At 42.2% G+C, this 13,008-nt stretch overlaps 1 protein-coding gene across 4 annotated transcripts in view; it reads left to right on the top strand.

Moving 5' to 3' along the window:
• Positions 1-13,008, top strand: part of CHKA (choline kinase alpha) — a 51,089-nt gene that overhangs the window by 11,017 nt on the left and 27,064 nt on the right. For 2 of the 4 annotated variants that reach the window (XM_082269645.1, XM_082269644.1), the window contains exon 2: positions 9,689-9,797. In XM_082269645.1, coding sequence (XP_082125771.1) covers positions 9,689-9,797 — 109 coding nt within the window. Of the gene's footprint in view, positions 1-9,688; positions 9,798-13,008 lie in introns of those variants that run through there. The other 2 variants (XM_082269647.1, XM_082269649.1) reach the window with 2 other exon arrangements.

Raw genomic sequence — 13,008 nt, 5'->3', positions numbered from 1 at the left:
TTTGTTGCTATTTAGGGACACAGTAAGAATTAAGAAGAAATCTCTTCGAAGTGATGTTATTTCCCTTCTTACGCAAGGCCAAAGATGATGAACTTTTTCCTTGAACCTGCTGATTTTATTCCCCCATCAGCACACTGGGTTTTGATGGGGAAATACTTCCCGCTGAACTATTGTATTCTGACAGCAGAAAGAGTTCCTCGCTGTCAGAATACAATGGTCAGTTTTGCCAGCAATAGCCAGTGGCACTGATCGAGCAACAAAAACCCAACAGGCAGGTTGTTCAGAAGACTATCGAGAGATCAACTTCTGTACAGCCAGCCTGCCGATAGATGGATCTAAATATGGCCATCGCCGATAGATGGATCTAAATTTGGCCATCCCTGCCAGGAGAAGACCGTCAGCAATAATCACAAGTAAAATCCAGCAGGCTGGTTATACCCAAGTTGATCAACGTGATACATACAGCCTTCCCATACACGGTTTAAATCTCGGCCGGTTCCTGCTGAACCAGCCGAGATTTTATGCCCAGCACAACACTTACAGGGGTGCTTACATTGATCAGCTGAAAGGATAATTTCATGTTTCAGAACTTGTTGCATCCGTATCCAGGGTGTAAAATGTTACTAAATGAGCAGCCCCCGCTTCCCCGAGTCCCTGTTGAGACAGCAGGCCAGGGATTTTCTATCCGCACTTGCTGTCACAATTTAAAAAAACACAGTGATGAGGGTTCACAGAGTCCTGTGAATAGGAGAGAACTACAGCTACCTTCGGCCATTGCGGCTGATGGCTTGTAGTTCTCAATGAACTACCAGGGCACTGATGAGTGCTCTAGGTAGTTCATTAATTCTTCCTGTCATTCAGTACACTGACAGTCTGCTGGAGCCTGAGATTGTACCCGTGATACACAAACAAATTAGGAGAAAAAAAGATGGGGTTTAAGGGCCCTAATGAGATGAAAAAACACATGTTTAATGAGTTTCCATATATAAAAAAATTCATGTATAAACATACATACATTGAACATATGACATAACAAAATAAAAAAACACAAATTGGATAACCAAGTGGTGGGTCTCAATATAGAATGATGGAAATGGTCCCTGTGCAGCCAACGCGTTTCGCTTGGTTTTGCTTCTTCAGGGCTAAGAGACCAGAGAGCCAACTAGTGTTCCATTGAGTGCAGGATCATAAAGCAGACAAAGTTTTCGTCGATAGACTGATAACATGGATGAATACCAGTAGTGCGTGGTTTACAGTGATGGTATAATGATCTATTTGTATTCTTATATAGTATATATGTCCTTCAAAATGGAAGCACTGAGGTGCCTATACAGCTACATACAACGCAAACATTATATTAATGTGCGTGTATAGTGCTCCAATATTTCATTAGTATTAGTTATGATTAAACCATCTACTGCTTGTTGAAAAGGTACCGTATATACTCGAGTATAAGCCGAGTTTTTCAGCACATTTTTTTGTGCTGAAAACGTCCCCCTCGACTTCTACTCGAGTCAAGAAAAAAAAAAAAAAGTTCCTGGCCGCTCCGACGTGGTTGAGCTTTAAAAATGGCACCGCCCGGCGCATACATGTCATTGCGCACGCGCCGCCGCCGCTCGGGAGAGGACGGGAATAACCGAAAGTATACGAGCGGCGGCGGCGCGTGCGCAATGACGTGTCGGCGCCGGGCGGCACCATTTTTAAAATGAAGGCGCCTCTGGAACAGGTAAGGGAAACTGCTGCACTACCTGCCATTATGCAGGGCTGTGGGCATACTACAAGGGATGCAGTGCTGCGGGCATGGTCCACCTGTACCATGCCCACAGCACTGCATCTCCTGTAGTATGCCCACAACCCCGGATCCTCTTGTACCATGCCAATACCCTGCATTCTCCTGTACCATGCCAGTACCCTGCATTCTCCTGCACCATGCCAGTACCCTGCATTCACCTGTACCATGCCAGTACCCTGCATTCTCCTGCACCATGCCAGTACCCTGCATTCTCCTGCACCATGCCAGTACCCTGCATTCTCCTGCACCATGCCAGTACCCTGCATTCTCCTGCACCATGCCAGCCACCCTGCATTCTCCTGCACCATGCCAGGCACCCTGCATTCTCCTGCACCATGCCAGCCACCCTGCATTCTCCTGCACCATGCCAGTCACCCTGCATTCTCCTGTACCATGCCCGCCGCCCTGCATTCTCCTGTACCATGCCAGTACCCTGCATTCTCCTGTACCATGCCCGCCGCCCTGCATTCTCCTGCACCATGCCCGCCGCCCTGCATTCTCACCCTAGGCTTATACTCGAGTCAATCATTTTTCCCATCTTTTTGTGGTAAAAGTAGGGGCCTCGGCTTATACTCGGGTCGGCTTATACTCGAGTATATACGGTATATGTATATTGCTCCCTTATCATTAAGTCTGCAAAGTAGACAGGCAGGTAATTGTTTAGTAGATACTCCCAAGTAGGCAGCAAGCCTCTTGATTAAGATGGGAAGGATCAAGGGCCCAGAGGGTATTTTGAGTATTGGTCATAGACTTCCTTTTAAGGTAACCATCTCTGTGTGCCCATCCTGTTCTTATCCTGCCTGTGGGTCTGTGTACCCGTGATCTGCTGATCGAAGGTGCAATGCTCTGCAGGCTCCAAAAAAAGAAAGAAATGCACATTTTTTTTTTTTTTTTTTTACGTTCAAAAAAATGTGCATTTATTATTTTGTTTAAATAAGGAGTACCTGGCCTTTAATAGTCAGTGTGATTAGGGAGGGGGAAGAATTTCACCCTCAATCTGCTAGTGCATCTAACACTGCTCTCTCCCCAGACTGACAGTACTGCTATGATCCAAAGGTGTCTCCATTGCTCCTCCATCCAGAGTAGAGACACCCTAATACAGTAAGCATTACTAACCAGATGAGAATAAACAGAAAAAAAAAGTCTAAATTAAGAACACTGATGCAGCCACCACATTTTAGGATTTAGGAGTGGTAAACTGCGGTATATTAAATGTGTGTTTGTTTTGGGGTTTAACACTGCTTTAAAAATATAGAAGATTTGAGTGCAGCTGTGAGAATATGGAATCAGAGAGCCCTCAAAGCACATATTCAAAATTCTATCATCATTTGCATAAAGAGAAAGGCTTTGTCATCCAACTGTGATCACCTAAAAGCATTTTTATAGTTACAGTATATTCAAAGCTGAACTCCAGGAATTATTATTGATATGTGTTCCAGCGCACCACTGAGATCCAGGCCCTTGGGCAGTCAAGTTGACATGCAAGGCAAAAGCAGTTTAAAGGTTTGGCCAGACATCAAAGTTTCTTTTTACCTCAATTCTTTATTGAAAAAAATTAACAAGAACAAGACATTTAACCATTCCAGAGAAGATTATCACAAACACATCAAGGTATTAATGTCAAGACCGACAATGTCACAAAAGTACGTATTAAGCAAATCAGTACTATCTTTACCGGAAGAATACAAACACACCACATTGAGTCCAAGTGCAAGCAACCAAAGCATGGGACTACTACATTTACCTAATTCTATTCAGGATTAAGTCAACCGGTGATCAAGCCAAGGTGACCATACTGCCTGAAATTTATTTGGGCATCCTCTATGTTGAAAGATATATTTTTCTAATTGCATTGTATCTCCCATTGCTATGACCCATTCCTTTCAAGAAGGAGGTTCAGCAGATTTTCAGTGTCGGAGAATTAGCTTGACCTCAAAGTTTCTAGTTAACTTTATTCCCAGTCTTAATCCTAGGCAGCCAACCAAGTATTACATGATTTGATCTTGACTAAAACTTTCCATGTAATGTATAATTGATGAATGTCCTAAGAAAGTTAGGCTCCCTGGCTGAGACTCGCCTATACCCCCAGAGCCTATGATCTTTTATTGAGATTGTGAGTTTGCCAAAACAATAGTGAAAGGATAACTAAATCTGAGAACAAAAATGTAATCTAATGCAGTTTACCAGTTATTACATGTTGAAGATTGTGTTCTGTTTGGAGTGCCTTGCTTCTAATGAAGGACTACCAGATCCTAAAGTTAGGGTTGGGTTAATTATACATCTAAACAAGCAAAAAGTTGGGGGAGCAAACCTTGAACATGTATTTCTAAAGCTGGTGCAGCTATGAACCAAGCGACAGGAATATTAAAAAAGAATAGCGCACACATGCAAAAGAAATGACTATGAAATATGAAGACAATCCATAAATAAAAATGGGGATTTGGTCCCACCATATGGCCATATCGTGCTCAAGCCCACCACTACATCAAAGTACCCCATTATCAGTGGGTCCTACACTATCCATAAAAAAGGATGAATCCAGCCTTTCTAACCCTTGGAGACAACACTCCTTGCTGGGAGAGATGTGCTAATGCACTACAAGGGACTCCTCCTATATCTACTTGATAGTGGAAATTATATATATAATTATACATCTACATTTGTATCTACAATATGTCGATTACAGTTACAAATAGGGGAAAGGGGACAGTGAGAGGAAAACAATGGATCCTCTCTAGGCTAACACTCATTTTGAAGGTCTCTCACACCGGGACTCCTTGTCCATCCATAGGACACACCATCAGTTGGGACTGCATCCTTGAGCCAACATGAAAGAAATCTTGCACCAGAAGTATATTCCTTTTCCAGGCTCAGAGTTGAGTTTTTGAGCAGATGATCACGTGGAATGACCATAAGGCCTCTTGCACACTGCAGCTTGAAAAAGCTTAGTACAGCGTTTTTTTCAAACTGATCTAAATGCAGCCCATTTTGTACAATGTGCCTGTACACACAGGCGAGTAAAGAAGCGCTGTGTATTCTTGAATAAAAAAAAATAGAAAAGCCGGAAGTGGGAGTGGGTGCCCTGTCAAAACCAGGTACCCTCCCCCAAAAAAAGTGCCAAATGTGAGGGGGGGGGGACGCAGACACAAACAGGACTTCCCCTTTTGGGGTGGAGCTCTGCTTTAAGGACTGGCAAGCTGCAGTGTATAATTTCGTTTTCAGGTTTAACCACTTCCGGACCGCCCACCGCAGTTATACGTCGCTACTTTGACATTAAATACCGGGGTTATGGTAGGAGATAGCTGCCATAACCCCGGTATTTTTTTTACTGGGCGGGCGGTCCTCTTTCTCATTAAAGTAGTCCCAGTGGCGGATTCACCGCGGGATCACTTTTTTGGGCGGCGGGAGAGGTGCCCCCCCCCCCCCACTCCCAGTTGTTTTCTCTGCTTACTGGAGCTGTAGGCAAAGGGGAAAACGATCCGGTCCTCTCCCTTTCTTTGCAGGAAGTCGAGTGAGGGCAAGATGGCCCCCAACTCAACTCTATGGCCTTGGAGGACTGGAGCGACGTCATACGTCGCTTCCTCCCAACGGTCTCAAAGGGCCCATTTTTTCATGAGGAAAAAAAGTGACCTTTTTTTTTTGCTTTTAGTATAAAAGTGGGATCTGAGGTCTTTTTGACACCAGATCTCACATTAAAGAGGACCTGTCCTGCTTAATTCTATTACAAGGGATGTTTACATTTCTTGTAATAGGAATAAAAGGGATAATACATTTTATTTTTTAAAGGAACAGTGTAAAAATAAAAGGTAAAATAAATAAGAAAAAAAAAGTAAAGTGCCCCATCCCTCCGAGCTCGGGCGCAGAAGCGAACGCATACCCAAGTCGCGCCCACATATGTAAACGGTATTCTAACCACACATGTGAGGTATCGCCGCAATCGTTAGAGTGAGAGCAATAATTCTAGCCCTAGACCTTCTCTGTACCTCTAAACTAGTAACCTTTAGAACATTTTAAAGTGTCGCCTATGGAAATTTTTAGGTACCAAAGTTTGTTGCCGTTCCATGAGCATGCTATGTCATTTTCTAGCAAAAAATACTGATTTTAACTTGTAAACAACACGTGTCGGAAATAGGCCTGGTCCTTAAGTAGTTAAGATTCTTAAGATGACCTTAGAAATGAGATAAAAGGTATGTGGGAGGTAATTATCGTTTTTTCATTTCAGACTTGGGTCTTAATCATGGGTCCACTCTAAATTTTAGTTTGAAGGGCTAATATATAAGCATGTGCAAATTAAAGACCTTTATAATGTTAATTACTTTCATTTAAACAATAAAACTTTTTTGTAAGTATTTTTGCCAAACTGATATGGTCATGGGAACTTACAGGTGGTTCGGGAGCTTTTACGTACGTCTTCCTGTTGTTTGGGTGTGTGTTTTATATTATGTGTAGTACTAACTGAATGCTTTTTTAAAATGCTGCAAAATTGGAAAAGCGTTTGTTGACCAATAAATCTCAAAACACGTATTGTGATATTCTGCAGTGGCTTGCAGTGCGGTGCAATGTGTTGTGTAACAATGCAGACTTGCTGCATTTTTATGTAGCGAACCGTAAAGCATACAGTCCATATAAAAAGCAATGGTTTTCTATGTGCTCTTGCATTGAGCGTGTGTTGATCTATGCATACGTGGAGTGAATTCATCTTTTGGGCTCTCCCCATAGCTTTCAGGAACCCAGAATAGCAACTTGACTGCACAAAGCCATATCTGTGGCTAACATGGTTTCCCACTCTGTGCAACGTGTTACATTAAAGCTGATTTCCAGGCAAATATAGAAGACACAAATGATGGTGGTTGTATATTAATCATTATCGGTATTTAAAATGCTTCTAGAAGATTGCTTCTGGCAATCTGTAGGGCTGAGACCTGGGGGCCAGATTATGAAGCAGCCAGGCTCTGCTACACTTCACTATGTGAACGAGGAGTGGAATCTTGCTCACAGACAGAGCAGATACTTCTAATCATAAGTTTGGGCATGGTGATCAAGCTGCGTTTCCTAACTGCAGTGGAAAAAAGAGGTCACCTACTGTGTGACCGGAGTGCACGATCACAAGATTGGCAGAATTACAAATCTTTTAACAGGAAACACTGTTCACATGTTTGTATTTCAACTGTGTGTTTAGTTTGATAGAGATCAGCTTTAACAGTCTGTTGCAAGGAAGGCCATTGTCAGCTGCAGTATAGCAATGGCAATTGTTACTCAGTGAGATGTAGAAAACGTGTGTCTGTTCAGCAGGCATATGTCTTGAAACATCAATGCTTTGCTGCTCCTAGGTACTGCAAGTATTCAACTGTTTGGATTAGTTGAATACCTGTTCCTCCTGCTGCTTGAAGGAAATTGGTATTACAGGAATAAAGAAGGAGTATTACAGGAGGAGGGAATGAAGTTTCACAGGAGGAGGTAAGGACATTTTGTAGGAGGAGGAAAGGCAGGAACACTTGAGAAGGAAAGGAGGTATTACAGGAGAAAGCAGGTATTAACCAAAATTGTATAATACATTCCACAGTCAGAGAGCAAAGAAGGGAGTATTACAGGAGGAGGGAAAGAGGTTTCACAGGAGAAAGGAATGTGGTAACACAGGAGGAGGGAAGGAACTTGGCAACAGAGGAGAAGATATGGAGGTGTTACAGGGGGAAGGAATGTGGGAACACAGGAGGAGAAATGGAGGTGTTACAGGGGGAAGGAATGTGGGAACACAGGAGGAGAGATGGAGGTGTTACAGGGGGAAGGAATGTGGGAACACAGGAGGAGAGATGGAGGTGTTACAGGGGGAAGGAATGTGGGAACACAGGAGGAGGGAAGGAACTTGGCAACAGAGGAGAGATGGAGGTGTTACAGGGGGAAGGAATGTGGGAACACAGGAGGAGAGATGGAGGTATCACAGGGGAGGGACTGTGGTAACACAGGAGGAGGGAAGGAACTTGGTAACACAGGAGTAGGGAAGAAGGTGTTACGGGGGGAGGGAGCATGGTAAAGCAGGAGAAGGGAGGGAGGTATTACAGGGGGAAGGAATGTTGGAACACAGGAGGAGGGAATAAGGTATTACAGGGGGGATGAATGTTGGAACTCAGGAGGAGGGAAGGAGGTATTACAGGGGGGAAGGAATGTGGCAACCCAGGAGGAGGGAAGGAGGTATTCGAGGGGGAGAGACTGTGGTAACACAGGAGGAGGGAAGGAGGTATTACAGGGGGAAGGAACGTGGTAACACAGGAGGGGGCAAGGAGGTATTACAGGGGGAAGGAACATTGTAACACAGGAGGAGGGTAGGAGGTATTACAAGGGGAGGGACAGTGGTAACACAGGAGAAGGGAAGGAGGTATTTGAGGGGGAGAGACTGTGGTAACACAGGAGAAGGGTAAGAGGTATTACAGGGGGAAGGAACCTGGTAACACAGGAGGAGGGAAGGAGGTATTCGAGGGCGAGAGACTGTGGTAACACAGGAGAAGGGAAAGAGGTATTACAGGGGGAAGGAACCTGGTAACACAGGAGGAGGAAAGGAGGTATTAGAGGGGGAGAGACTGTAGTAACACAGGAGAAGGGAAAGGGGTATTACAGGGGGAAGGAACCTGGTAACACAGGAGGAGGGAAGGGGTATTACAGGGGGAAGGAACGTGGTAACACAGGAGGAGGGAAGGAGGTATTACAGGGGGAAGGAACATTGTAACACAGGAGAAGGGAAGAAGGTATTACAGAAGGAAGAAAGACAGTAACACTAGAGGAGGGAAGGAAGTATTCGAGGAGGAAGCAGGTACTATACATACACATCATTTTAGAATACATGCTGCAGTCAGGGAGCAAGGAAGGAAGTATTTAAGGAGAAGGGAAAGAGGTATTACAGGGGGGAAGGTACAGTGGTAACATAGGAGAAGCAAAGAAGGTATTACAGAAGGAAGGAAGACAGTAACACTAGAGGAGGGAAGGAGGTATTACAGGAAGATGAAAGACAGTAACACTAGGGGAGTAAAGTAGGTATTACAAGAGGTAACTAGGAATTGCACACACAGAATTGCATCCTAAGTCACTTTGAAATCCTCCTGTACTGCAAAACACTTAAAATTCCCTTGAAGTATAAGACCACTGCTATCACTTGTGCATTTTTTTAAACAAATTATCAATCCCCAGCCTAAGATAAGCAGTTTTTTTTCTATATAAACTTCTGTGACATTGTAAACTACCATTGTAGTAACTTATTAAACAGGTCAGGGAATATAATTATCTAGTTATACATGGGATTAGGTCTTTTGGCCTGACAACAAAGTTACTGCCACAAGGTCACCATGTTCTTTTGTAAAGCTGACCCACTAAACAGGATAAAAGGTTCACTTCTGATCCAATTTAAAAATACGATTTAAAAAGTACAGTGTCATTCATTGTAACAATGGATTACATTATCCCTCACCGCCCCTACACAAATCACTCACCAGTTGGCATGCACCTTTTCTGGCAGTGCAGCACACATTAGTGCACATTAGAATGGCACCACATTGCGCAAACAAAAGTGGCATGCATTGCTACACACTCTGGTAATGCACGTTAATGCGTTCCCTTATCACAAAGGTCTGAACGGAAACTAAGCCTTTCTGTAAGTAACTGTAGTTATTTTTAGGTTGTGACAATGAAGTTCAATTTTCTTGTCATGCCACTTGCTTTGTAATGCTTCCATTCTATTTAATAAATGCACAGGTTTTTTCACTATATTGAGATGATGTCCACATAAATACATGCCGTATCTTTGTTTTATACAGTCCACAACTGACTTTGTTCAAAAATGTATTATATAACTGCAAATTGATTTTTAGAGGTCTCATTGTGTTTATTCAAATTGTCTTTTCCCTACAGAGGTGGCCTAAGCAACATGCTCTTTCATTGCTCTTTACCGGATGACGAAAAGTGCTTAGGCAATGAGCCGAGGAGCGTACTGCTGCGGCTGTACGGCGCTATTCTACAGGTGGGTGGAATCTGACCAAAAACCTAACTGTATTCTTTTAGGTAAGGAGGGGTTTTGAAGGGTTCATCTAATGCTTAGCCTTTCATTTTTGCACTTTGTTAATAGGTGTTAGATTTCTAAAACAAATATAGGCCATGCAGTGTCTTCGCTGTTTGGATACTTGTAGCACAAATTGCGTGCTTCCACCTTAGATTGTAATGTACTGTATCACAAACTTTAAAGTGTTACTAAATCCAGAACCTGCATTCACTATATCTGGTCTCCCACAGTACACAGAACATGGAAATGCATCAATTTTAGTAAATATAAACCGCTAAATACCTTTTTTCATTAGCAGTATGTGGCAGTCTTGTGACTTTTATCAGTTCCTAGTAAAGCTTGTAGGAGGAGTTATAATTCTCCCCTGACCCTCTAGTCTTGACAGTGCTGATTGGCCCTCTGCTGATCACATGCACTCTCCCAAGAAAAAAGAAAAACTGTATAGCAATAGACACCAAACTGAGCATGTGCAGCCTGACTCCTAATGGTCTGTTCTATCACGAGATGAGTTGGAGTCAGTTAAAAAAGGGGAGGATCAGAGAAGCTATGATCAAACAGCCTTTAAACACATTGCAGAGCATTACCTCTTAGGTTACACAGTGAGTAAAACAAGCATGCTTTACTGCACATCAATGTTGGGGGTAACAACTTACAAAGTAACGGATTACAGTAACTACATTACTTTTTTTGGTAATGAAGTAACGTAACTAGTTACAATACTAATATTGGTAACTACACTACTTTACTAGGCTATAGGAAGTAACTACACTACTTTACTAGGCTATAGGAATGCGCTTTCCTGCGTTACCCAAGCCGTGCGATACAATTGTTATTTCGAAGAATAGAGAGGGATGAAGTTTATGACTTTTTGTTGCACTTTATGTTTTATTCAGTTTTTTTCAGGTTTTGTTCTCATGTTTCCCAAAGCCTGCGTTTATACAATAAACTCTATGCAGAAAGAGTGTCATGTATCTTCTTCTACACGGTCAATTAAGAAAGAGGAAAGTAAAGTAATAAGTAGTGAAGTTACTTTTCAAATGCAGTAACTAGTAAAGTGATCTCGTTACAATTTACAGAAGTAACTAGTTACATTTTTTGAGTAACTACCCCAACACTGCTGCACATACAAACTGATTTTACTGTTGTGGGTTTAGTAACACTTTAATGTTTGACTGTAGATTATTACTGTATCAAATCGACCATATCTCTACTATCAAACAGCCCTAAATACATGCTAAATAAAAACATATCTTTTTAAGTATATTTATAAAGGCATGAAACCCTTCATCTGAATATGCTCATATCCAGAAAGTTCAGTTAGTTGGCTGATCAAGTATAGACATTTAATGCACTGTGATGAGAAATGTAAGAGAAACTCAACATGCAGAAGTTGTTTCGGCAAAAAAGTGGCATTACTATAGCTCTGTCTTTTTAGGCACATGTAATTGTCACTATATAGCTATCATGGAACCATAAATTGCATTACTGTACTTGCAAATTATCTGGTGAAACAACTTGTGCTGCATGTAGTACACTATTTTAATATCAGAAGTGTGTATTGCGCATAGGCACATGACCAACGTAAACACAAGCTGTGACTGATACATCATCAGCTTGTGCTGAGCCTACAAATGCGCAGTGTGTGTAAAATGTTCCTGCTTACCAACATGTCAACTGCCTGCCTGACAATGATTTGCAAAGGTGATGATACTGTGCTTTCCAGATTCAGTCATTCTGGCTGTGGATTTCTGGAGTTGTAGTTCGGAAGAAATGGCTGGAATACGTAGATTGGTCATGCCAGGTTTAGAGGTAAAGGTGCTTTTAACATATTAAGTTAGGCTTTTCACCCTAGGTAAGTTTAATTGTAAATTGTGGCTTTCCCTAAAGGCTTAACTGTCTTAATGCAACGCATTTGGTTTCTGAATAGTTTCAAAATACAACCTTCGAAATTTGTGCCATTAAATGACGGCCATAAATCTTTGTGCCAAGAGAATATACTGTGCAGTACTTGCAGCTTAGTAGCTAGCTAGACCAGGGATTCCCAAACTACGGCCCTGCAGCTGTTGCAGAACTACACATCCCATGAGGCATTGAAAAACTCTTGACATTTACATACTAGACATGACTAGGCATGATGGGAATTGTAGTTCCTGAACAACTGGAGGGCCGTAGTTTGGTAGAGCTAGACTGTAAATTATACAGAGAATTAGGCCGGACATACATGGTTCAAATCTCAGTTGGTTCAGCAGGAACCGGCCGAGATTTGAACCATTAATGGGCAGGCTGAATGTACCAAGTTGATAGATTGATCAACTTGGGTACAACCAGCCTGCCAGGAGAAGAGAATTTCTTGGCAGGAGAGATTCCCTTGTCAACACTATCTGTGTTGATGGGGGAATCGTGCAAATTTCTTTCCTGCAACTTGTGGATGCAGGAAATAAATTCCCACTGTGTATGGCCTGCCTTAAACCTAGGATGATTGGAGAATCACGTTTCCATTAGTCAGAACATTCCAGAATGCTCATATGTCATGCTTTTATGAATGACAAGTAGTCAATGTTTTTGCCTGAGTTTGGCTTTTTCATTCTACACTGGAGTATTCATAGCTGTAACTGACTTTGCCAGTTCCGGTATTTATGGCTCTGTATTTTTCCATTTTAGTCACAGGTCAGAGTCTAGAATAACTGAGCAGTGTGGCGTGGACTTTGACTTTGTAAAAAAAAGGTTCACATAGATGCATAACTCTCCTAGGATTTCTGGTATTTTTCCTTTGCTTTGCCACAGCCAGGTACAGTCAGGGCAGGCTTCCAGTTTTATTCCTCTCTTCCTGGTAGACATACTTAGCTCTGTCTGTCAAGTACACAATACTAAAGACTGGCAGAACTGGTTTGCCTGCTTAGTACTAATAGGGTCAAGCTTCTGTTTGAAATGCCAGATAACATCTTCCCTTATACACATTATCGCCAATATATAGCCGATCTACAACATATTTATTTGTTTAATTATAGAAGGAAACGTGTATAATCAGAAAAAGCATGTTAACTCCGTTAAAAAAAATGTATAGTATACAATGGCTTTTGGGCCAATGCCAATGCCAATGCCAGGTGCATCTTAAAATTTTACAATTGGCTTAATTTCACCCCTGATCCAACTGCCTGATATGATGACTGCA

The sequence above is a fragment of the Pelophylax lessonae genome (genome assembly GCF_965119305.1).
Source record: "Pelophylax lessonae genome assembly, chromosome: 10".
Classification (NCBI taxonomy): Eukaryota; Metazoa; Chordata; class Amphibia; order Anura; family Ranidae; genus Pelophylax; species Pelophylax lessonae.
Note: the sequence above shows the minus strand (reverse complement) of the source record. Positions and strands in the feature narration are given on the sequence as shown.